General features: G+C 43.1%; 1 protein-coding gene across 5 annotated transcripts in view; it reads left to right on the top strand.

Moving 5' to 3' along the window:
- The window catches only part of TRPM6 (transient receptor potential cation channel subfamily M member 6), a 255,335-nt gene that overhangs the window by 212,375 nt on the left and 15,774 nt on the right, over positions 1–27,186 (top strand). For 4 of the 5 annotated variants that reach the window (XM_033926740.1, XM_033926749.1, XM_033926733.1 and 1 more), the window contains 6 exons: positions 4,643–4,708; positions 6,790–7,076; positions 10,602–10,684; positions 12,769–12,974; positions 16,473–16,524; positions 26,345–26,451. In XM_033926740.1, coding sequence (XP_033782631.1) covers positions 4,643–4,708; positions 6,790–7,076; positions 10,602–10,684; positions 12,769–12,974; positions 16,473–16,524; positions 26,345–26,451 — 801 coding nt within the window. The remainder of the gene's footprint in view (positions 1–4,642; positions 4,709–6,789; positions 7,077–10,601; positions 10,685–12,768; positions 12,975–16,472; positions 16,525–26,344; positions 26,452–27,186) is intronic. The other variant, XM_033926754.1, reaches the window with a different exon arrangement.

The following is a 27,186-nucleotide window of genomic DNA, read 5'->3' as shown; positions in this document are numbered from 1 at the left end:
GAATCACAGCTTTTCCTCCCAAAACATACAAATAAAACAAACTCATGTGAAATGTGCATAATTAATATCCCAACCTACTCAATTAAAAGCCTCCATAAACAAAGTTGTTTACAAAACCTTCTTAAGTTTCTGGATATCAGAAAGTAACCTCAATGATGTACTTAGATAGAGACATTTAAGTATATCACTGGTCGCATAGAGGTGGAAGACGACGTTTTCCTTCTAAAAGGACCCTCGTCCACAAGGGGACATCCGCTGAAAATCAGGGGGGGGGGGGAATTTCATGGGGATACCAGGAAGTACTTCTTCACTGAAAGAGTGGTGGACCATTGGAACGAGCTCCCGGAGCAGGTGATCGTAGCCAGCAGCATACAAGATTTTAAGAATAAATTGGATGCCCACGTCGGATCCCTACGAGGGTAGCATAGAGGAGGGCAGCTTGGGGACGATTGATAGAGTGTAGATTGTGGGAGGATTGTTGGAGTGGGCAGACTTGATGTGCTATGGCCCTTTTCTGCCGTCATTTTCTATGTTTCTATGGTCCTGTCCAATTATTCCATAATTGTACACCTGCAACTGAAATTACAGATGCTCTCATATTTGCATAATATGATAATGTATAATGTGATAACTCATATGTAGACAATCACAGAACATCCCCTGACCTTAAAGATCTGAGAGGCTGGTAGAGTTTCATCAGTCACAATACCGAAACAGCATTGCTGGTCATGTTAAGTGACCTGCATTGGGATTCAGATACTGGTACATCTTCATTACTGATCTTGTTAGATCCGTCAGCAGAATATAATTTTATTCATCATTCTGTTTTGAACAGTCTGGCTAGGATTGTGATAGGGTAAATGGTTTTAGAATGGTTTTGTTTCTCACTGACAGGAAAATTGCAGGGTCATCTGTTTCTGAACCTCTCAGTTCATGGAATATGATGGGAGTTTAGTGAAATTTTGAATTATAAATGTGGAGGGGCATAATAAAAAAAAAAGTCTAAGTCCCCTTTTGGCCTAAGGCCCTAAATGTTTAAAGTAAAAGCAGGGAAAATGTCCATTCTCAAAAAAAACGTCCAAAAAGAGGTTTTTTTAAATAATGGCCTGTCTCTACGTTCAGCTGTTTAAATGCCCAGACCACCACTACGTCTACACTTAAGACATATAATAAACCAAAAAAAAGCCTAAGTCCAAACGTCCAAAGCCAGGCCTTTTAGGTGAAGGAGGAGGCAGTCCTTCGCCTAAAAGCTGGATTCTGTAACTGGTGTCTGTCAAAAACAACACCGGTTACAGAATCCACCCCCCCCCCCCTCCTTCCCAGCAACGATCGCGGCAGGAGAGATGGCTCATCTCCCCTGCCACGCTAGCGGCACTTGGGATCGCTATTGCGGCAGTAGTCAGGTTGCTGGGGCCGCTGAGCTGCTGCAATCAGCTCAGCGGCCCCTTTTTCGGCTCTTATACCTGTTTTGACTTAGTCTAAGTCAAAGCATATAAGTGCCGACTAGGCAACCTGCCTAAATCTTTGGTTATACCTGTTGTACGACTAAGTGTAGGTTGGCCCACCTCCCGCCCTTTCCCCTCCTCTAAAAATGCCTCTTTTCGCTCTATGCGTTTAGAGGCAGGGGAAAAGCCTAAGCTGGTTTTAGATCAGGCTTTTTGATCGTCCAAGTACCTATTTAGGCCACTTTTTAGACATTTTTTTGTTTTGATTATGAGCCCCTTAGGCACTCAGTCCTAGTAAATTTTCAAAGCGGCCAATATAAGAGTATAAATCTGAGAGGCCCTGATTCTCAAAACAAACCAGGCTTGCAACGTTTCATCTAGACTGGTTTTAGGCACTCTAAATAAAACATTATTGTGCACCTAATGCAGAAGGGTTTTTAGCACTGCTTTTACTGTCCACGGAAGCAGCCAGTGAAAGTCCTGTGCAAAGGAGCTTTTTTAAAATTAGGCTGTTTGCTATTCCCTCCAGTGCTTAAAGAAGCAGCAAACTAAAAAACCCTCCCCTAATGGCTGAAAACCACCAACAGTTCCCAAATATGAATGAGGAGCACTTGCCAGAAGCTCTGAAATGCAGAAAGCCAAAAAATACAGTTTTCCTTGTCCCTTCAAATGGGCGCATAGACACCAGTTTGCAACACACACACCAAAAAAAAAAACCCGACAGGAGGAATCAACAAAAAGCAGCAGAAACTCCCAAGAATGCAAGTGGCCCAACAGCAACCACTAAGGGCTCCTTTTACGAAGGTGCGTTAGGGCCTTACCGCGTGGAATAAGCGCGCGCTAGCCGCTACCGCCTCCTCTTGAGCAGGCGGTAGTTTTTTGGCTACCGCACACTAATCCGGTACGTGCGCTAAAAATGCTAGCGCACCTTCGTAAAAGGAGCCCTAAGTTGTTGAACTCTGTAGAAATCATATTCTTTCTATTTAGAACAAGTCCAGGAGCTCCAGAGACCACAGCTGTACCCTTTACTGGGCATGCACCCAAAGAACTGAGCCTACCACACAGCATTTATGGGCATATGGCAAGTGTGTTCTTCCCCCTTTAACATCCAGTGTTCAACTCTTAACAGTATGTATATAATTTGCTTGCTGCTAGTGTTGATCATTGGCCAGTAATCATGAATCGCTGTTTCAGCCGGATATTTTTCGGCACTGTTCCCTACAGCACCGGAGTTCTGTGCATCTCTCCCAGAGTTAGAAGAATAAATCCTTAGAATATTGGACCCGTGGAGGGGCATAATCAAAAAAACCGTCTAAGTCCCTTTTTGGCCTAAGTCCTTAAACGTTCAAAGCAGAAGCAGGGAAAGTGTCCATAACCAAAACAAACGTCCTTGTTTTGATTATGGCCTGCCTCTACTAAACGCCCAGATCACCACTATGTCTACAAGTACACCCCCACGACATCTACACTTTTTGGCCATAATGAACCAAAAAAACGCCTAAGCCCCAAACGTCCAACAGAAGGGCTTTTAGGCGAAGGAGGAGCCAGTCCTTCGCCTAAAAGCTGGATTCTGTAACCGGTGTCTGTCAAAAACAACATTGGTTACAGAATCCCCCCCCCCCAACAACGATCCAGGCAGGAGGGTGCCCAAGCCCTCCTGCCATGTCAAACCGTGGATCCCCCCCGACAACATCGAGGTAAGAGGGAGCCCAAGCCCTCTTGCCCCATCGAACCGCGACCCCTCCGACAACATCGGGGCAAGAAGGAGCTCAAGCCCTCTTGCCCCAGCGATCGTGCTCCTCCCCCCTGCCGAGTACGAGCAGGCCAGGAGGGAGCCCAAGCCCTCCTGGCCCCAGCGACCCCCCCTCCGACACGAAGGGGCCAGGAGGGAGCCCAAGTCCTCCTGGCCCCGGTGACCCCCCCTGACTGGATTGGGCCAGGAGGGAGCCCAAGCCCTCCTGGCTCTGGTGACCCCCTATCCCCCACCCCCCACTAAAATACGGGCAGGAGGGATCCCAGGCCCTCCTGCCCTCGACACAACCCCCCTCCCCCCAATGACCGCCCCCCCAGAACCCCCGATCGGCCCCCCTGCTGACCCGTGACCCCCCGACCCCCCACCCCCTCTTCCCCATACCTGTTAAGTTGGCCAGACGGATGGGTGCCAAGCCCGCCCGTCCGGCAGGCCAGCCGGGTCCAGAATGGGGCCGGATTGGCCCAGGTGGCAGAAACCCCGCCCACAGGTGGGGCCTGAGGCGCCTGGGCCAATCAGAATAGGCCCGGGAGCCTTAGGCCCCTCCTGTGGGCGTGGCCTTAGGCACGTGGGCCGGGTTGGGCTCCCTCTTGCCCCAAACATAATCGGGCAGTCGGGGTGCCACGGGGCAAGAGGGCTTGGACTCCCTCTTGCCCCGATATTGTCAGGGGGGGTGATGTATCGTGGCAGGAGAGATTGGCCATCTCCCCTGCCGCGATGCGATCATTCCTGTACCCGAACTGCCACAACCCGCGGCAGGAGAGATTGGGCATCTCTCCTGCCGCGGGTCGCAGCAGTTCGGGTAGAGGGGTGATTGCATCGCGGTAGGGGAGATGAGGCATCTCTCCTGCCGCGATGGTTGCAGTGGGTAGGTTGCCGGGCCGCTGAACTGATCGCGCCAGCGGCCATCAGCTCAGCGGCCCCTTTTTCGGCACTTAGACCTGGTTTGACTTTGTCTAAGTCAAAAAGGTCTAAGTGCCGACCAGGCAACCTGTCAAATGTTTTGGTTATACCTGTTGTACGCCTAGGTGTAGGTCGGCCCACCTCCCGCCCTTTCCCCTCCTCTAAACACGCCTCCTTTCTCTCTGTGCGTTTAGAGGCAGGGAAAAGGCCTAAGCTGTTTTTAGATACGTCTAAAAACCAGCTTTGGTTATGGGTATTTGGACGATCAGGCTTTTTGATCATCCAAGTAGCCATTTAGAACACTTTTTAGACCGTTTTTTTTTTTTTAATTATTATTATGAACCCCTTAGATTATCAGGTCTCTGGGGACAGGAAAGTATGTGAATGTGAGTTGCCATGAGCTACGGTTAAAAAGGCATGATCAAAATTCACATAATCATTGAGACTTCATATGCCACATTTCAAGAAACTGTGCTACAGTGTGTTGCTTCTGAGGTTCATGCAAGAACATGCTTAATAAACACGATTGTGTTTTGATTTTCAGCTGTTGAAAGAAATAACTTAATGAGGCTTGCTCAGACTATACCGTTTACACCGGTCCAGTTGTTTGGTAGGTATAAAATTCTAAGTAGGCAATTCAAAGAAGACAAAACGGGCGTTGGCGTAGAACAATACTGAATAGCATATTTTACTATTCGGCTGAATATGAATGATGAAAAATGTTTTTTTTGGCTGAATACAAATAACAAATACGAATAATGAGCATTGATCTTTAACATAAGAAGCAATGTGCAATCAGAGATCAAGTGTTTATTTCAGTAGGATTTAGCGCAGTAGAGCCCCAGATTATTTGTATTCAAATTTAAATTACTATTTGGCTGAATGCAAATAATGTATTTGGGGCACTATTTGGGACTTAATCGAATCAAATATGAATATTTGGTACAACCCTAAAATATTTATATCGAATGAACAGGGTTATCCTACTAGGAAATTGCATTGAATCCATAGAGTTTGGCTAGACCAAAAGGAAATAATTCTACAACATCCACCTCAGGCTTCTCAGACTGCACTCGGTTCTAGGTCGGTAGCCATCTGGACAATTCCCACCGGACAGTTTCCACCTACTTATAATGGACAATTGTCCTGCATGACCAGACAAATATCCAATAATACAAAAACCACCCATTCCACCAAAAAACCTTACCTAACAATAATAATAATAATAACAGTTTATATACCGCAATACCGTGAAGTTCTATGCGGTTTACAAAAGATTAGAGAAGGTACAGAATAATTGGACTTGAGAGCGGAAAGAGTGAGTGAATAAGGGGGGAGAACAGGTCAGTTGTTTAGGTATTTCAGGAACAGGTATGTTTTTAGACGCTTCCTAAATTCACAGTGTATCGCAAACTGTTTGCCTCCTGAGATTTGAGGTGTGCTGCAAGAAGCCGGGGAGGAGGAGAGGCGTTGATTGACTGCCTACAGGACATGCCTCTCACGGCGAGAGACACGTCCTGTAGGCAATCAGCTGGTGCCAGCGGCTCTCCTTCTCTCCACATGTGTTCCCTGGTGGCACCCCGCACTGGCAACTCAGGGCCTGTCTGGAAAGCCTTCGCAGATGCGTCGACATCGTGATGACATCACAGATGCACATGATGTTATCGTATTGACGTTGGCGCACTTCCAGATGCCTCTAGCAGCGGCCACTATGTTTAGTGTGCTGTGGCTCGACAAAGTTTGCGGGATACTGCCCTAACACTTGGAGGCTGCACATGCTTGAGGTCTCCCCTAACCCTAACTTTCAGAAAACGTGCATACTTGGAGTCTCCCCCTAACCCTAACACTCTAGTTTTTAATTTGTATCACCATACTTACTTGTGTAAACCACTGTGAACTTCATGGAGGTATTGGCGGTATACAGATAAAGATTGTATTGTATATATTTTGAGAACTCATTTTATTTTGGATTGTCAACAGTAGCAAATTCCATAAATGAGACATCTGAGTAACTAACACACTTAAGAGATTATTTGCAGTTACTATATCAAGTGGGCAAAATTGAAATTGCAGACCTGGTAAAGGGTTAAAGGGGTAGGAGGAGCTATAGGGCCACCTATTTTAGTTCAAGGGAGTAGGGAGTTGAGGGATGTACATCTTACTCGGATTTGAATAGGAGCAGTGCCTGTGGAGGAATGTGGAGAGACGAGAGATGAGAGAAAAGTGCTTGGGTTGTGGAAGAAGGAAGAGGGCAAGGAGAAATGCGGGGAATGTGAGACCTGGCCTTTGATGGGGGAGAGGCCTGGGGGATGTGAGATGGTGGGAACAGAATTTTGCAATTGCAATTGAGGAGGGCTGGAACAGTGAGGGTTGGGGCTGTGGGATGAAGGGCGCTGAAGCTGTTTTGGTAAAGAATAACCAAGAAGAAAAAAAATAAATTTATTATTGTTAAATGCTTTTTATTCTCTCACATATTTTCCTTCTTTTATGTCCATCACAATTGACATCTGTTATATGTATTGGCATTTGTTTGAGCTGGCTCTTGAAATATTTTGGTCAAAAATTAAGAATGTCTCGTTCCTGAAAGGACGCAGAGCTCTGGCTTAGAAGTAAAGTACTTCTTAATGCTCGTGTGATAACACCATATTGTAGCATAACACATTTTACTATTGCAACCTTCTTTTGACATAGCTGGTGAAGAAGTGACCATCTACAGGTTGGAAGAGAGTTCTCCAGTGGCTCTAGATAAAAGCATGTCCTCGTGGTCGCAGCGAGGAATGGCTGCTATGATTCAGGTATTGAATCGGGAGGAGATGGATGGGGGTCTTCGCAGAGCTATGAAAGTTGTCTGCACCTGGTCTGAGAAGGAGGTACTCAAGGCGGGAGACGTTTTTATTGTGAAATCATTTTTACCTGAGGTGGTCCAGACCTGGCAGAAGCTCTTTCACGATGGCACCGTGCTTCACCTCTGCCTTAGGGTAAGATTACACCAAGGAATAAAAAAATGGGAAGATAACAAAATATTAAAGTAAAATGAATGTAATATGACAAGGTCTGAACACAGAACAAAATAAGCATTGCTGAATTTGGAGCTAAAATACAAGAGGCCTGATATTGAGCCAGTGACTGGCACTGAATATCCAGGTTTTTATAAACTGCTAAAAGGTTAAGTGGTTATGCCAATATTTAGTGCTAATAGGTTAACTTTTTAGCAGTTAAAGAGAGGCAGCTATTTATGCAGTCCTATTTGACCGCTAAACTTATCTGGTTAGGCATCTAACTGGATAAGTCACATGACATGGCCTATGGACTTTTATCTTAGGAAATTATCAAAATCTTTTTTTAAACCATGCTAAGCTAACTGCTTTTCATCACATTTTCCAGCAATGAATTCCAGCACCAAACAATTTGCCTTTCGCTGCTTCCTCCAACAACACCCCAGGAGTCTAAGTTGTTTTCTCAGCATCCCCAAACTTGATGAAACCAACCCTTACATTTTCCAGATTTGGTCCATTCTGAATGGGAACAATCTGATCCAGTCTCGTACCCAGCCCTCATCCCCACTTAGCCACTTGCTCATCTAAAGACTTTTCACCAAAACCCTTTTCAAAGCAATCAGATAAAGGGGACAGCATTGAATGATCTACAGTAATCTATATAAATTTCTATGCTGAATAGGCCTTACAAATGACCCTGATATATAATGAGATTGCTGTAGCTGTATAATGAAGAAAATTAACTGATCCATCCATAACAACGATTTAAATATAAAATCCTCTATCTTATTAATTATTACTCTTCTTAAGAGTCTGAAAACACCAAATCTATAGTGTGCCCTAAAATATGCATCGGAGCAGTAACCTGCTGCATTAAACCTAGATCCAAAATAAAAGTTTTAAAAGATAACATGGATGGAGAAGACAAATTATCAAATTGTAGATTAAAATCCACTAGTATTAAAATACCTGAGAATTGTATCGTTATCTGCAAAATAGACCGATAAATGGTATCCCAAACTGCAGCTGATAACCTCAGAGGACAATATAAAACTGATATATAAGTTGAAACTGGAAAAGATATTTTATCAGTTAATACCACTTTATACGCTAAATGCAGAATCATAACTACAGTTACCAGCAGGTTGTTCTCATATAAAATAGCCAAGCCGCCCCCTTTTTATTATTTTGTTTAACTAACAAATAGGAAAAATTTGCTGTGGAAGCTTGGATTCAAGTTTCAAGTTTATTTAGTATTTTGATTACCTCGCATAGTCCAAATTCAATGCGATTTACACAAGTTCCAAAATTATGTAAAACATTAAAAACTAACAGACATAATATTCATTACCAATACAATAATATATGTAAGGAGGGAAAGGGTTAACAACAATAAACATAAATACAATTAAAAAAAAAACAACTAAAAGTAAAAATAAAACCAGGGGAGGGTTAAGACACCGCCTCACCAGATTTTAACCATGCTTCTGTAAGACAAATTAAATTCAATTTAAATTCCCTAATTACATCATGTAAAAGTAAAGTTTTCTTCTTTAATGATATACAATTTGAGACAGGCGGCGAGCCATTGAATAGTGGCCTAGATGGCTATGTCTCAGCTGGCCACAAATAGACTGGAAATTCAATGGTGTTCACTGGATACGGCGCCAGAATTGAATTTCTGGGTTTGCCATGATGATCTCCTGCAGTCTGAATATGAGGGGGGGGGGATGTCTTTCTGCAAATTTGTATTCCTCATTACTATGGGCTCCTTTTACTAAGGTGCGCGAGCGTTTTTAGCGCACGCAGGAAATTACCACGCGCTACGCTTCTAGAACTAACACCAGCTCAATGCTGCCATTAAGGTCTAGAGCCTGGGGCATTGTAGCATGCGCTATTCCGCGCGTTAAAGCCCTAAAGCAGCATAGTAAATGGAGCCCTATGTGTCTACTAGATTTTAGCAGGTTGAACCTAAAAAAAATGGAATATGGAAGTTGAAGAGTTTTGGGACACTTTTACAATTGATGTTAGGCAGCCTTGATTACTGTAATATGTACTTAGGTTTGTCCACTTCAGTCTTATACTCTTTGCAAGTTGTGCAAAATTTGGCCGTACATTTGTTGTATGGTTTGAAGAAAATAAAGCATGTGACACCGTATTATATACAATTGAAATGGTTGCCTGCTGTATTTTGCATCTGTTTTAAGCTATTGATGTTGGTATAGTGTGGACTTTATCAGGATACTGCAAATTATTTGAAATTGAATCTGAAGCATTACCTCCCGGGGCACAAATTATGCTTAGGAGCAAGTGGGCATTTAATGATTCATCAGTACCAACACTCTGGAGATTAAATAATACTTGGAATTTCACTTTTTCAATAGAGGGTCCTTATGAGTGGAACAAACTGCCCCTGGACTTAAAAAAGCAGATGAACTTATCTATGTTTAAGAAACAATTAATGGCAATACTTGCTGCATGATGCCTCTGCTCAGTTATAACTGATGGATCATTATAAGGAAGCTTAATTGTATATTTGACAAATATTTCAATTATGTATGTATGATCTCCATTTAAGGAATGGAAAAGGTAAAAAATGGACGAAAACTGGAATAAGCACAAACAACATCAACGCAGGTGCCATAAGACGGTAAAAGGAGCCAAAAGAGACTACGAGGAACAAATAGCCAAGGAGGCGAAGAACTTCAAGCCATTCTTTCGATACATTAAGGGGAAATGACCCGCGAAGGAAGCGGTGGGTCCATTTGATGACCGTGGAATAAAGGGAGTGCTAAAGGAAGATTAAGAAATCACCGACAAACTGAACACATTTTTTTGCATCTGTATTTACTGAAGAGGATATACGCAACATACTGGAACCTACCAGGCTCTATGCTAGAAACGAAGATGGGAAACTGACAGGGCTGACGGTCAGTCTAGAAGAGGTATACAGGCAGATTGATAGGCTAAAGAGCGATAAATCCCTGGGACCGGATGGCATCCATCCGAGGGTCATCAAGGAACTGAAAGGGACTATAGCTGAACTGCTTCAACTAGTAGCCAACCTGTCGATCAAATCGGGAAAGATTCTGGAAGACTAGAAGGTAGCGAATGTTACGCCGATCTTCAAAAAGGGTTCCAGGGGAGATCTGGGAAACTACAGACCGGTGAGTCTAACCTCGGTACCGGGAAAGATGGTAGAGGCGCTGATAAAGGACCACTTCATTGATCACCTTGACGGACACGGTCTGATGAGGACCAGCCAGCACGGTTTCAGTAAAGGCAGATCTTGTCTGACGAACTTGCTGCACTTTTTCGAGGGAGTAAACAGGCAGATAGACAAGGGCGACCTGGTCGACATTGTATATCTGGATTTTCAGAAGGCGGCTGGCAGGAGGGTGCCATAGTGATTTATATGTAGTTAAAGGCCTTTCAAAGGCTCCTGTTTTACAAAATGTCCTTTTCTGACAGACATGTGATTTTCAAAGTTTAATCATCTTTCTTTAGGAAATTCAGCAACAAAGAGCTGCCCAGAAGCTGATATACACCTTCAACCAAGTGAAGCCACACACTATTCCAAATAAACTAAGGTAAAGAAACTCTCTTGATAGAGGAAAAGACAGAATGTGGCCATGCTTACTGTTTGCATTTCAAATGGAGGCCCACTCTGGTCTATGTTATTTTTCCTGATGTGCTATTGGCCTAGCCCAGGGATACTCAATGTTGGTCCTCGAGAGCCGCAATCCAGTCAAGTTTTCAGGATTTTCACAATTTGTATACAGTGGAGGCAAATAGATCTCATGCAGATTCACTGGGGAAATCCTGAAAACCTGACTGGGCTGCAGCCCTCGAGGAACGACATTGAGCACCACTAGACTAGCAGCTTCTTCTTTGTGGACTTCTAGCTCAGGTACAAAAATACAAATTGTGAACCCACTAGGGACAGAGAAAGTACCTACATATAATTTGTACAGCATTGCATACATCTACGAGGGGCCACTGAAAAGTTCTCAGCCCAGCCAACAAAGTTGAGGCAGTCTTCATGGAGGGCTAGACACTTAGGCCCTGATTCTGCAAAGTGCTCCCACTTGTAGGCAGCTGTAGGCGTCCTACAGCTGTCTAATCAACCAATCGGGAGGCACTTTTTCAAAAATAAAAAAATGCTCCCCAGGCAGGCCGCCTATATTGAAGGCGCCTCCAGGGAGCCTAGAGAAGCCTGCCTAAGCTCACCTAAGGCTAGACGGTAGCCTTAAGCAAACCTAGGCGGCCCTACGTGTCTCCCTAGCAGAACGGGAGACGCTTAAATGTAGGCTAGCAAAATGCTGGCCTACATGGTAAGTAGATGCGGCCATTGTACCTAATCGTGGCAAGGATCTCCCTGCCGTGATTAGTATAGTGGCTGCGGCTACGGCCGCAAGTCTCCCCTCCCCCAGCAATCGCGGCAGGAGGGTGCCTAACCCCTCCTGCCGACCCCCCCAACGGCCCTCCTGACAATTGTGGCAGGAGGGTACCCAACCCCTCCTGCCGGCCCCCCCAACGGCCCCCCCTAAGATCACCGGCAGGATGGTGCCCATCCCCTCCTGCCGGCCCCCCCAACGGCTCCCCTAAGATCGCCGGCAGGAGGGTGCCCAACCTCTCCTGCCGGACCCCCCCCAACGAACCCCCACCCCGGAACCCCCCCTTAGTCTTACTTTCCAAGTTGGACCGGATGGCTCCTCGCACGTCCGGCCAGCAGGCCTACTCCATCCAAAAGAGGCGGGCCCGCCCCTCCCCTGCCCAACCCACAGGATCCTAGGGCCTGATTGGTCCAGGCGCCTAAGGCTCCTCACGCTATAGGAGAAGCCGTCCAGTCCAACTTGGAAAGTAAGACTAAGAGGGGTTCCGGGGTGGGGGGGGTTTGTTGGGGTGGGTCCAGCATGAGGGTTTGGGCACCCTCCTGCCGGCGATCTTAGGGGGGAGCTGGCAGGAGGAGTTGGGTACCCTCCTCCAGGCGTTGGGGTGGGGTCCGGGGAGGGGGGTTGGGTATGCTTAAGTGGCTTAGCGTTTAATAAAGGAGTGTACACATAGATAGAGCATGGGCTGGACCTGGGCGGGGCGCCCACTTACACACATAACTTACATAATACTGTAAGATAGACGTGTAAGACAGTGTAATGCAGGAATGACAGCAGTTCACACAATATTTCTTCCCAAACCAGATAAAAGAGGGAGCAAGCCTGACACTGGCCGTGGTTCAACCAAGCAAGGGCTGCGTCATGTTAGGATAACACTTGTATCATAAACTTGTACTGTAATTATGGCAAATTATAACCTGTTAACTATATATTATGTATGTAACCCATTCTGAGCTATTTGGGGAGAACAGGATAGAAAACGAAATAAATAAATATACAAAAAAGGATCACCCAGAACACCCCACTGTTAAATTCCCATATGCTGCCATATAATTTGTGCCTTTCTAAAATTGCTACACATGTAAATCATGTGTAAATGGTTCCTAAAGCTTCTAAAATTTACACCAAATGGTTAGAAAAGTTTAATAATAAAATAAATTGGACATGAATTAAATTAGCAAAATAAATACATGTAAATTATTGCTTCCTTCAAATGTACAGAAAGTGTAGGTTTGACCATCTTGGTGAACTGCTGACTCATATTTCTTGTCTCCCTCTAGGTTTCTGGAGGTCTTCTTATTGTACTGTCATTCAGCCAATCAGTGGCTGACCATAGAAAAGTATATTACTGGAGAGTTCCACAAGTACAACAACAACAATGGGGATGAGATCACTCCAACCAATGTACTAGAGGAGACGGTGCTGGCCTTCTCCCACTGGAGCTATGAGTACACACGGGGGGAGTTGCTTGTGCTTGACTTGCAAGGTAAATGTTAGGTTGATACACACATACACAGACAACTCAACAGGCATGATCACGCTGAAAAGTAGTAGTTATGTACGTAACCCATTTGTCCTGAATATGGGGCACATAAGTCTCTAAGAAGATATTTTCTCTCTGTTATGGCCTAAAAATATTGAGGTCAATATTCAGCGGAACTAAGCCAAGTAGGAGCATCTGCTACCTGGATAAGTTCTGCTGACTAGGTCCATACCCAGTTTTTTAATGGTATTATCCATATAATGGCGCTGGTACCAGGGCAGTCCAGGAATGTTTTGAAAAGGATGAATAAATAATGGAAGATCATTTATCTGATATTTCTGTAGAAAGAGAATGATCTAACTTTAAATTTATAATTGTTCAAGAGATTCAATCTATTTTTAAAAAGGTTACATCAACATCTTTCTCTTAACGTACTTGCCCGTCATTGATGTTGAAAAACCCTCCTTTTAAGCTTTTCAAATTGGTTACTCTATTGGATTAATTTGACTTTAAATCAAGAATGGTTTTCACCTTCCATGGGTGACACTATTGTAACCCTGATTCCAAAGCTTACTGGCCAGACTTATCCTAGGCTGTTAATTTTAGGCCTGTTGTAAGTATACGTTTCTTTTCTAAACCGATTGAGTTTGTGGTGTGCTCTCAATTGTTGGACGATATGCAGAAAACAAACTTACTTCATGAATCTCAACACGGTTTCAGAAACTATCATAGTACTGAGACACTGTTGTTATCTTTGAGCAAGGAAGTTAGAAATATGTTTTATAAAGGTGGCAATATGGTATTATTACAACTCATATGCAGCCTTTGACACAGTCAATCTCAATAAATTACTTCTAGTGCAATAGGGATGGCATGCTGAGCCATAGGGTTGTCCATGCATCCTTGCGAGCATACTGCCGGCCAAGATCTTTACCAGACAGCAGACTCCGAACAGTTAGAGGCCAGAGCCGGGGATTCTTTTGTGGCTCCCGGTGCTCTCACCAGTATTCCACAGGAGCCTTTACCCAGAGAACCTTTCAAGGTTCCAGATAGAAATTCTCCAGAAACCAGAAGAGCCAAGGTTCAGGTTCTGCTCCACTGGGCCAGCCAAACAAGCCACAATTACGCCAGCCCTCAAGCTGCTCCTCTAAAGATTGGAGGTTGACTCTTGGACTATCTGGAGGCTTGGGAATGGATGGTGTTCAATCGCTGGGTCCTAGACATTATCAGAGAGGATTAAAAGATAGAGTTTGCATACTGTCTCTCTGACTGGTTTGTGAATTTGCCGGCAGGTTGGCCAAAGAAAGCAAAAAGGGTCCGAACCACGTTATGGAGGTTACTAGATATTCATGCCATAGAATTAGTCCCTCCAGAAGACTCGGACTCTGGGAGATACTCCATATACTTTGTTGTGCCAAAGAAAGGCTCAAAAGAATGATCCGGCCTATATTCAGCTGGGGCAGCATAGGAGTTATGCGGTCTTGACTAAATATTGGGCCAGCCACATGACTTTTTTTTTAAATTCCCTATCCAACCCTGCTCCCCCAATCATGACCCCTCTTACCCTCCCCCCTTCCCCAGCCCCTGGGAAAATCCCTTTCTTCTCCTCCCCTAGAAGACTCCCCCACCTGAGACCCTGATCCTTCTCCCAACCCCACCTCATCACAGACCCTAGACGCTCTTTTCCTCCCCTTCCTCTGCCCAGGGCAAAATCCATCATTCCCCCCCCCCCACTCAAGGACCCCCCTGCCGGACCTATCTGCATCAGTGGTAGTCCAGTGGCTTCGATGAGGGCATGAGTGCAGTCCCTTCACTTCTGCCCTTGCAGCATCTTTGGAAAATGGCTGCTATGATCTCTCTGTCCTAAATCTGGCCACTTCACTATGCAGGTGCTGGCACCGAATATATGGATGCTGGCTTCTTCCCAGCTTTTTAGTTGGGCTATCTGAGGGGATATACAGTGGCACACTCCAGTTAAGTGCAACTGAGTTTTCCCACTTAGGTGACGGCAAGCGATTTAAGTGGGCAGGAGAGTTTTCTGCCCGTTTAAGTCACTTTGAATATCAGCCTCTAAGAGGTTCATTCTGTAACAGGGTGCCACCACAAATATTTTTTATGGTTATAGTGCCTTTTTAAGTCTATTCTATAAAAAAAACATTTATACCAATGCAAAATGGCTAAGATTGCATACAAAGAGAGCGTGGTGTAGTGGTTAGAGCTACAGCCTCAGCACCCTGAGGTTGTGGGTCCAAACCCTGTGCTGCTGCTTGTGACCTTGGGCAAGTCAATTAATCCTCCACTGCCCCAGGTACATGACCTAGACCAGGGGTCTCAAAGTCCCTCCTTGAGGGCCGTAATCCAGTCGGGTTTTCAGGATTTCCCCAATGAATATGCATTGAAAGCAGTGCATGCACATAGATCTCATGCATATCCATTGAGGAAATCCTGAAAACCCGACTGGATTGCGGCCCTCAAGGAGGGACTTTGAGATCCCTGACCTAGACTGTGAGCCTACCAGGACAGATAGGGAAAGTGCTTGAAGTACCTGTATGTAAACTGCTTTGAGTATGGCAGTAAAACTACAAAAACATGGTAAACAAGTCCCAATCCCCTTCCCTTCCCCCTTATATCATTTACAACTGCCTCTATCAGCCATTCCCAACCCAATGGTACTAGGTGTACCCTGGAAAATGGATTTTGAATGGCTGGCTTATGTTTTATCAGAGTTCTGACACTCTACTGAATCGTAGTATTGGGGTTGTTCCACAATCAATATCAGCAGATAGGGAGAATAAATTTCATAGATCCCTATAAGATAACGCCCTTTATCAACATCAACGGTTCGCTTTATTCAACTATTTAATTATTTAATATTTAATTATCTAAAACTATAAAATGTTTAAAAATGAAATAAATCTATATAAAAAAATTCCCCTATGATCCAATGATGATCTAACATTTAAAGCTTAGAGTAATGAAATTTGTTGAACTCTAAGGGCTCCTTTTACGAAGCCGCGTTAGCGGTTTTAGCGCACGCAGCTTTTTAGCACGCGCTAAACCCGCGCTACGCGGCTAGAACTAACGCCAGCTCAATGCTGACATTAGCGTCTAGCGCGGCTGGCAGTTTAGCGTGCACTATTACGCGCGTTAAACCGCTAACGCGGCTTCGTAAAAGGAGCCCTAAGTGTTGTTGCTGAGGATCATTTAAACTTAATAAGGGTGTTATCTTATAGGGATCTATGAAATTTATGCTCCCTATCTGCTGATATGACTTATGTTTTAGGCATGATCATGTATACTAGCCATAGAAAGCTGTGTGAGTGATAACAAATTTTTCATGATCACACCTGTTCTTTTCTTACTTTTATTGATTGTTTTGAGCACTGTATGGCATTTCCTAAATCTGATAACATTCTAGCCATTGGCTTTCGTAGTTGAGTGACAAAAAAGGAGATGGCTTAATTTCTGATATATTTTATTATCTCGGTCTTTCAATTTCAGGGGTTGGAGAAAATCTTACAGACCCATCTGTTATTAAACCAGAAGACAGGCAGTAAGTTCAGTCTCACTTCACGATCTCTTGTTCCAGCAACAGCAAAGAGATTTCTCAGGCCCATGAACTCAGTGGGCAGATGACAGATGTTTATCGCTCCACAGCCATACTGGAAGATGATCTTTGTCATCTGTTTTCCAGTTATATAATTTTATGAAAGAAAGTTGTAAAATATTGGAAAAGCGTTTGGGAATATTTGTTTTAGAGAAGTTTATCCATACACATCCAGTAAAGGAAATATATTTTGCAAATTCTAAGTCTTTGTATGGCCTTCCTGATTTGGGGGAGCTGATGTTTAGTGCCAGTGGAATTTCCATTGGTAGTTTCTTCTTCTTTATTGCTGTAAACGTTCGGTAATAATAGGAGTGATACATTCAGCAATGGTGCAGTGCACAGCAGTTTTCAAGGCCCTCATCTGTTATGTTTGTGCTGGCACAGTGATTGCTATAACATCAATCCCAGCCCTTTCTTCTGCCTCCTGTATCTGCATATTGTCTGACCCTGGGCTGAGTAGTGTTGACAGTACCCAAAAGTATTACATTACTGCTTTGCAAGTTTGTTATTGGATTGTATGTAATGCAGCTAGGTTGTTTTTTGGGTTGTTGTTTTTTTTTTTTAGAAGAGCCATATAACTGATAAAGTCAGCAGTCTAGGTAGTGGAGAGGGTAGCTTGGCATTAGGTAGTACCTAGGGGTGAGGGAAGAGGGGAAGATAGCCTGAAAATGACAAAGTAAGACAGGCTGAAGGGCTGGGGATAGGATGAAATAAAATGAACATAAGAATTGCCACTGCTGGGTCAGACCAGTGGTCCATCGTGCCCAGAAGTCCGCTCACGCGGTGGCCCTCTGGTCAAAGACCAGCACCCTAACTGAGACTAGCCCTACCAGCGCACGTTCTTGTTCAGCAGGAACTTGTCTAACTTTGTCTTGAATCCCTGGAGGAAGAAAGCAGAAGGAGGAATGAGGGGGAATTGGGATGCTCTGTCATTTGAAAAGAAATAAGAAATACTTGTTTCATTAAAAAACAAAAAAAACACCGGGTACCTAGATTTCATCCAATTACATTTGCTGGCCCTCCAGATCTCCCCATCAACCCATCCACTGTCTTCTCTTGCTGTTGCCCAGCCACTGCCATATTTCAAAATGGCATAAAAAACTGGTGTCAACTTCTTAGAGGACAGATGTCAGGCCAGTGCCATTTTCTTTAATAGCAAGATCGTCCAACATCATTTTGAAAAATAATAGAGAGTAGGACAGGAGTGTCCAGTAACTATTCCAGCCCACTGAATATTGCAGATGGAGTAAGTGATGGGAGTGGGGTATATTGATAGAGAACTTTGACACTGAATGATTGTCAGAAGAAAAGTTAGTCTTTATTCTAAGATTAGCTATAAAATAACTCTGTGTAGGGACAGCAATGAATGATTCATCTATAGCAAAATAAATAGCTAAATATTAAATGATTCACAGCAAATCGCAATTGCTAAGGTGAATGTCACATTATCAAATTATATAGCCCACTGTCACAGACTATCGACCACAGAGATCTTATGCACCCAGTATTCAGATCATGCCAGCTGTCGTTTTGCCTTCCTATTATCTTTTTTGATATGTGGACATACTATTGACATGGTCTTCATACCAGTGACATCTAAAAAACATTTTTCATTCAGTTCTTTTATACCTATCCCATGGTCTGACCATTTCTTAATTCCATTAACCTATTTCTCTCCAACAGTCAAAAATGAGACTGTTAGTAAAATTATCAAATTTAGAGATTTTAAAACATTATCCGTTAATCAACTAGCCGAAAACTTCCATTTTACACCTACTCATAGTACATCAATCACACTAGAAAATCACTTAATATTATGGGACGAAAATATTCAATCTTTCCTTGACAAAGTAGCTCCACTTCATACTAAATACATTTCAGCTAGAAAATGTTCAAATCCTTGGTTTACTGCTGAACTTTTATTAATTAAAAAACAACTGAGATCCCTTGAACGCTGTTGGAGAAAAAACAAAACTTTTTCAACTTTAGAAAAATTTAAAATACACTCCAATCTTTACAAAGAAAAAATAACTCAAGCAAAAAAGAAATATTACTCTGATCAAATTTTAAAAACTAGAAACGTTTCAACTCTATTTAAAATCCTTAAAACAATTACCCCATCTTCAAAGAAATTTGACCTCTCTTCTACCCAGTTACCAACTGCACAGGAACTTGCAACCTATTTTTCAGATAAAATTAAAAATATTAGAGAACAATTTGAAGTTACTACAGAGCTTATCCCTGATCCATTAGATACAGTAACTTCATCAGGGCTCTCAGCAAAATGCTCTCAATTTCATCTTCCTTCTCTGGAAGAATTAAAGGTGCTAATCAAAACAATTAATTGTAAAGGTACACGAAACGAATCTATTCCGCCTTTTATTCTTAAAAAACATTTTGACTTCTTTGGACCTCTAATTCTCTTCCTGATTAACGAAAGTCTACAACACAGTATAATGCCAAAGGCCTGGAAAACTTCTACAATTCATCCTATTATTAAAGACCAAAAAATAGGCAGTTCAGACAAATCAAATTATAGGCCAATTGCCAATATCCCATTTCTGGCTAAGATAACAGAGAAAATTGTCTTTAATCAAATATCGAACTTTATAGAACAAACAAATACACTTCATCCTAATCAAACCGGTTTTCGGCAACACCATTCCACTGAACATTCTCTAATAGGTATGACATCATCTATACTATATCACCTCGATCACCATTCTTCTGTCCTTTTGATTTCTCTAGATCTTTCAGCAGCATTCGACACAGTTGATCATAATCTTTTACTAAACAGATTACAATCTATTGGTATTTCTGAGCAAGTTCTTCTTTGGTTTAGGTCCTACTTTGATAATCGTACCTCTCTAGTCTCTTTTAATGATTCTGTCTCTTCGAGTTCTTCTAGCACTTATGGCATACCTCAAGGTTCTATCCTATCTCCTCTGCTGTTTAATATTTTCCTTTCTCCCCTTATGACTCTTTGTCAATCTATTGGTTTCTCAGTATTCGCTTACGCGGATGACGTACAACTTTTACATCCCCTTGATCCTCACAATGCATCTGAAATTGACAATATTAATGATAAACTTAAAAAGATTCATCTATGGTTGGACCAAAACAGATTATCCTTAAACATTAATAAAACCAACACTTTACTCTTTCCTTGGAAAGAAAATCACAAAATAGCAGTTTCTATTGATATACAAGGAGTTAAGCTCAAACAAGTAAATAAAATCCGGATACTAGGTGTCATTTTAGACGAGAATCTTACTTATCACGACCACGTTAGTTATGTGGTCAAGAATACTTTCTATAGATTACGTCAAATTCGCTCCATTTCAAAATTCCTCTGTCCCAAATCTTTAAATATCTTAATTCATTCATTAATTATTTCAAAAATCGACTACTGCAATGCTTTATTCAAAGGAATGGCCCAAAAAGAAATCAGAAGATTACAAATCATCCAAAACACTTCTATCAAATTAATCACGGGGGCAAAAAAGTTTGATCATGTCACCCCGTTACTTCTAAAAGCACATTGGTTACCTGTGGCACACCGCATTCTCTATAAAATATCTTTACTCACCTTTAAATCATTGCTATATAAAACCCCTTCATTTATTTACAAAGTTTTAATCCCATACTCCTCTCAGAAAACTTTAAGATCAAACGAACAACTTTTATTGGTAATTCCTACCCTTAAAATGATCAATACACAAAGGCAATTCATTTTTACAGTTACAGCACCGCAAACTTGGAACTCCCTCCCGCTATACCTACGACAGGAGAAAAACCTTGATAAATTTAAAGGCCAACTTAAGAGCTTTCTTTTTAAAGACGCTTTTAATGTTTAATTGAAAAGCCAATTGCTCTTTTTAGTAATAATTCATTTTATTTAATTATGTATTTTTATTCCCAATTAAACTAATTTTCCCCTACCCTTTGTATATTACCCTTAATTGTTCCTCCTTTTCTATCAGACAATGTAGTTCTTTCCCCTCCATCCTAATGTATCATGTAGTATTTCGTCTATGTTTAAAGATTTAATCTTTTTACTCAATTTTGTTCTTGTTTACCCAATATTAATATTTTATGTACATCGCTTAGTAATTATTGATAGGCGATTGATCAAATATTGAATAAACTTGAAACTTGAAACTTGAACTAGTCTGGGCTTCCAAAACAGTAAACACCGCCCACGCCTAAATTAAACTCCTAATCTTTGTAGCTTCTCCTTTCAGATAAAAAAAAGTCATACAAAAAATATATATGTGGAGGGGCATAATCAAAAAAACCGTCTAAGTCCCTTTTTGGCCTAAGTCCTTAAACGTTCAAAGCAGAAGCAGAGAAAGTGTCCATAACCAAACCAAACGTCCTTGTTTTGATTATGGCCTTCCTCTGCCTAAACGCCCAATCACCACTACGTCTAAAAGTACACTCACACAACGTCTACACTTTTTAGCCATAATGAAACAAAAAAATGCCTAAGCCCCAAACGTCCAACAGAAGGGCTTTTAGGCGAAGGAGGAGCCAGACTTTCGCCTAAAAGCTGGATTCTGTAACTGGTGTCTATCAAAAACAACACTGGTTACAGAATCCCCCCCCCACAACGATCCAGGCAGGAGGGTGCCCAAGCCCTCCTGCCATGTCGAACCGCCAACCCCTCCCCCCCGACAACATCGGGGCAAGAGGGAGCCCAAGCCCTTTTACCTCGCAGCAGCTGCGACACCCCTGACGATCCCCGGCGATCGTACCCCCCCTCCCTGCCGAGTACGATCGGGCCAGGAGGGAACACCAAACCCTCCTGGCCCTGGCGACCCCTCCGCCGCTACTGGAATGGGCCAGGAGGGAGCCCAAGACCCCCTGGCCCCGGTGACCCCCTACCCCCCACGACAATACGGGCAGGAGGGATCCCAGGTCCTCCTGCCCTCAATGCAACCCCCCTCCCCCCAACGATCACCCCCAGAACCCCCGATCGCCCCCCCGCTGACCCGCAACCACCCCGGCCGACCCCACGACCCTCCTCACCCCCACCCCGTTCCTCGTACCTTTTCCAAGTTGGCCTGACAAACAGGTGCCAAACCCGCCCGTCCGGCAGGCAGCCGACTCCAGAATGGGCCGGATTGGCCCAGCCGTCCCAAAGCCCCGCCCACAGGTGGGGCCTAAGGCGCCTAGGCCAATCAGAATAGGCCCAGGAGCCTTAGGCCCCTCCTGTGGGCAGGGCCTTAGGCACATGGGCCGGGTTGGGCTGCTTCAAGGGTTGGACTCATTTTGAATGCTATTTTTTGCTGACTCAGTGTGATGATTTTTGGACTTCTGATTAGATATTTTTGATAATTTTTGATCTGGCAGCTAAGATCTGAGTTATTTAATTTATGAGGTGTTTTTTTTCCTTAGTGTATTTTTTTTTTTTTTGTCTTATTGGGTCCTTTTACAAAGGGTGCTGCTGAACACCTGTTCTATTCCTATAGGCGCATTGGCATTTAGCATGTGCTGCTCGGCAGTGCACTTTTGTAAAAACCCTCCTACGTGTTCATTGGGGATTGTGGACCAGTGACTACTATTTTTGATATTTTCTCTTTTAAAGTTTGGTTTGGATAAGGAATGCTGATGTCCCTTCCTTACAATTATATTATCAAGTTTTCATGTAAAGTTGGTGTTTAAACCTGCCTTAGCTTTCAGATCAATTAAGATATGTTGGCAGATTTTTTTGTGTGTTTTTGATATATTGTTTGCCAATTCCCTTGTTGTTTTGAGGTAATTAAAATCACTCATTATCATAGTGTTGCCAGATTTGCTAACTACCCTAATTTCTGCTAACATTTCATCGACCGTCTGTTTCTTCAGGCCTAGCAGCCTGATACTAAGTCTACATAATCAGCATTTTTTTTAATGCTACTTGCTACAGCCCAAAAAGTTTCCAGAAACTCAGCAGGAGTATCCATGTAGTGGCTGCCGCTGAATATCTGGATAAAGTGGCACTATATAAATAGCAGTAATATTCAGGCAATATCTGGATAGCACTTACATGGCTGCTATCCAGATAACTTGTGTCTCCCTCCGTGACTCCGTCTCCAGTTAGCTCTGGCATTAGCCACATAGTGCAGAAGCCATCTAAGAATATTCAATGGAACTTACCAACATTTATCCAGCCTGTGAAGGAGTCTATAGGATGTGGCCACTTTTCCTTAAAAAAAAGCTTGCAGTGTCAGGACCACCTTAAAATTCCTAGTTCTGCCCAAGGGGGAAGTGATACATGAGGGTGAAGCTAGGAAGACAGGAACTAGGAAGCATAAAAGATCAGGGCAACTGCAACAGTCAGGTAGGCCCAGTTTAACTGGGGCTTTCTAGTTTAACATTTTGGACCTAGCCTAAGGCAGGCTTGCTGGTGAAACGCTAAGAATTGTACTAATGCCTCTTCTGCCAGTCCAGAGCCAAGGGAAAGTATTGCCTTATCGAGAGACTATAGTGCCTGCAGTGGTCCTGCTGGTGCAAGTCACTTAGGACATTCCTATATTTCAAGGTGTGGTTTTACATTTGATTTCTCCTTCACCTGTGAACCAAACAGGACCCCCCTTCCTAACAGCCTTAATAAATGTTAATTTTGTTCATCTTAGCCTGCTTCAACTACATGGTGTCCTTTTGTCCGGGGCGGGCCCCAAGTGTGCCCTCGCTCACAGTATCTTACATCTCTATATTGTTACAAGGCTCCAAAGGGTGGTGGTGAATGGCACCCCCTCCGAAATGACGGAGGTGATTAGTGGAGTGGCTCAGTCTTGGGCCCAATCCTATTCAACATCTTTATAAGAGACTTGGCAGAAGGGCTTCGAGGTAAAATAACATTATTCGCCGATGACGCCAAACTGAGTAATGTAGTGGGCAAATGCACAACAGACGAAGATTCAGTGCCCGACAACATGATGCACGACCTACTCCTACTGGAGCAATGGTCTAGGACATGGCAACTCAACTTCAATGCCAAAAAATGCAAAGTTATGCACCTGGGCAGCCAGAATCCATGCAAGTCTTATACCCTTAATTGCGAGATCCTAGCAAAAACGGTAGCAGAACGAGACTTGGGGGTAATCGTCAGTGAGGACATGAAGTCTGCCAATCAAGTGGAGCAGGCTTCGTCCAAGGCAAGACAAATCATGGGCTGCATACGAAGGGGTTTCGTCAGTCGTAAGGCGGAAGTCATTATGCCATTGTATAGATCCATGGTGAGGCCCCACCTGGAATACTGTGTGCAATTCTGGAGGCCGCATTATCGCAAGGATGTGCTGAGACTGGAGTCGGTGCAAAGAATGGCCACCCGGATGGTCTCGGGACTCAAGGATCTACCATACGAAAAACGGCTTGACAAATTACAGCTATACTCGCTCGAGGAGCGCAGAGAGAGGGGGGACATGATCGAGACGTTCAAGTATCTTACGGGCTGCATCGAGGCGGAGGAAGATATCTTCTTTTTCAAGGGTCCCACGACAACAAGAGGGCATCCGTTGAAAATCAGGGGCGGGAAACTACGAGGTGACACCAGGAAATTCTTTTTCACTGAAAGAGTGGTTGATCGCTGGAATAGTCTTCCACTACAGGTGATTGAGGCCAGCAGCGTGCCTGATTTTAAGGCCAAATGGGATCGGCACATGGGATCTATTCACAGGGCAAAGGTAGGGGAGGGACATTAAGGTGGGCAGACTAGATGGGCAGTGGGCCCTTATTTGCCGTCTATTTCTATGCTTCTATGTTTCTATGGCTCTGCGAAAGACTCATCATGTGTAGTAGAGAATGAGATAAGATGGAAAGCAAAAGAAAGCAGGAGACTGGAATGGAGAAAGGAAAAAAATAGTATGAAATGAAAGGGAATCCATTTCAAAAGGTTGAAAAGTCATCTTTGTGTAGAATTCATAATGATGGACTATCAGCTGGTTACTAATGTGCTTTGCAATGTGAGTACAAACTAACACAAATAATGTGCATTATTATACTGCAGGTTCCATTTTATGCAATGGCAACCCACAGTATTTACTTAATAACACACATTAATACATGTTGGTGACCCTATCCCCGGATTCTATATATAGCACCCAAAATTGGGCACCAGTCCAAGATAATGGATAATGGGCCGATTAGTGCCAATAATTAGGTGCTAATTGACACCAATTTGTACACACATCTTGTTACATGCTATTGTATAACAATGTGTGCCCAATCCCATATAATAATAATAATCATTTATTTTTGTATACCTCTATACCAAAAAAGGTTCAAAGGGGTTCACAACAAGATAAAATACATACAATTGGTAAAATTGAAATAACATAATAAAAACAATCAATTAAAATTGGAATACATGAATTAAGAATCAGTTAAAATTGAAATGCATCAGTTAAGAAACAAAAGTGAGTTAAACACTTGTAATACTAGGTTAAAGACATGTTGTAGTACTAGGATATAGACATGTCGAACAGACGGGTCTTTCATGTTTTTGTTGAAGTAAGTTGAGGAGGGATGTAAAATAGGGAAATCTCTGAGTACTTCTGAATGAAGGCTCCTGGTTCCAGATTCAAGCCATTGAAGCCCCATAGAATAAGAAAAAAAAATTGCTTGGCCAAAAACAGTGCCCCTCCCCACAAAAAGAAATATCAGATTATAGAATCTTCCGGAAAGAAATCAAAATCATGTTATTTAGGAATATGTCCTGCAATGCTAATCCAATGTTGGTCTAACAATAAGCTTTGATATGTAATTCTCTAGAAACATCCAGATACCTCTTTTTGTAATTCGCCTAGATCTGAAAGGAAAGGTGGAATAGAATTGTAGTTTGACATTTTGGACCTAGCCTAAGGCAGGCTTGCTGGTGAAATGCTAAGCATTATACTAATGCCTCTTCTGCCAATCCAGAGCCAATGATGGGGTGCTTTTAGCGTGCACTAAACACTAACGTGTCCATAGACTATAATGGATGCTAAAACGGCTAGTGCGCCTTAGTGATCGTAATACAAGTTTATAATAAATCACAAAGATTGTAAGAGAAAACAAGTGATGAACTCAATGGACTCTGATATTCAGGTGGTGGCAATCAGTGTTTTGCTGACTGCCGTCAGCAGTGTATTCCAAAATTCAATGCCGGGTCATGTCTGCACTCCAGCACCAAATTTTTCTGGGTATATTGAGCCTGTGAAAACATAGCCAGTGAAGTACAATGTTTGGCACTTACCTAGCTATGAAGAACCACATAAAGATAGGACTGCTTTTAATGTGATCCTAAAACCGCTTCGAACTTCACGGTATAGCGGTATATAAGAAATAAATTATTATTTATACAGTTCTCTTAGCCGGTTAAGTGCTAACTCTGTCCTTGGAACACCCCCCAAAATAGCTGGGCGCTACCAGGCATTTTCAGTGCCACTGAAAATGCCCAGTTAGTTCCAGACAGGTTATTTAAATGGTCAGAAATGACTGATTTTGCACAGCAGTAGAGAAAGCAGCAGAAAAGGCTAGCAAAATGTTTGAAGTCCCTCCTTCCCCCAGTATATTAGACATCTAAATGACTCATTTTTACTGATAACTATTTACAAAAATTCAGTAAAAAGAAAGTTAAAAATTAAAGCCTTTCTATTGGCTCTTTTTAACTTAAAACGAATAATGTTATCTCTTTTTTGCAAAGCCAAGGAGATTCTTTCTGTGCTACAAAATAATTTGAGCAGTGTAAAAAGTTGAAATCCTGATAAGGATTTATATTATTCCTGTGTGCTTCTTTCAGATCTAGAGGGATGGTGTTTGGACCAGCTAACTTGGGAGAAGATGCAATTAAAAATTTCATTGCAAAGCATCGCTGCAACGCGTGCTGCAGGAAACTCAAACTTCCTGGTATGTAGAAGGTGCTTTTAGCATGTCTTTCTTCCATAGACAGATTCACTTGGGGACAAGTTTCTATAAAATATGCTTAAAGTTTGGTGCCTACATTGGCGCGCATATACGATGTAGGCCCCTAACTTGATTGATTAATAGGCTCAATCAGTGCCAGTAATTGGTGTTAATTGGACTTAATTGAAAGTTAGGCACACAGCTTGCAAAGCGTGATTCTATGAAAAGCAGGTGAATAGCCCAAAGTAGAGAATGACACGTGGAAAAAATTTGTCCCCGTCTCTGTCCCGTACCCGCGAGATCCATCCCTGTCCCCATCCCGTCACCACGAGCTTGGTCCCTGTCCCCACCCCCACATATATTCCCCATCAAAGTGTACAGCGTCTGTTCCTCTCCATCCCCCTTCACCTTTTCCATAAGCCACTTCCCTCCCGCTGTGGTCCAGCAGCTCCCTCGCTCCCTTCCTTCCCCTTGCCTTCGCTGGTTTACTTTAATTTTCATCTTAACAAGCCGCCGGAGCTTTGAAGTAGCGTGTTATTGCTAGAAAGTCCTCCTTTGACGCAACTGGAAACAGGAAGTTTGCATCAGAGGAGGACTTTCCAGCAGACGCACACGACTTCAAGGCTCCGGTGGCTTGTTAAGATGAAAATTAAAGTAAGCCAGGGAAGGAGGGAGGGAGATGCCCACACCATGATTAGGAGGAAGGAGAGAGGGGGCTGCTGGACCATGCGATCTTCA

The sequence above is a fragment of the Geotrypetes seraphini genome, chromosome 1 (genome assembly GCF_902459505.1).
Source record: "Geotrypetes seraphini chromosome 1, aGeoSer1.1, whole genome shotgun sequence".
Taxonomy (NCBI): domain Eukaryota; kingdom Metazoa; phylum Chordata; class Amphibia; order Gymnophiona; family Dermophiidae; genus Geotrypetes; species Geotrypetes seraphini.
The sequence above is the reverse complement of the archived record's forward strand: the minus strand, read 5'-3'. Positions and strand labels throughout refer to the sequence as shown.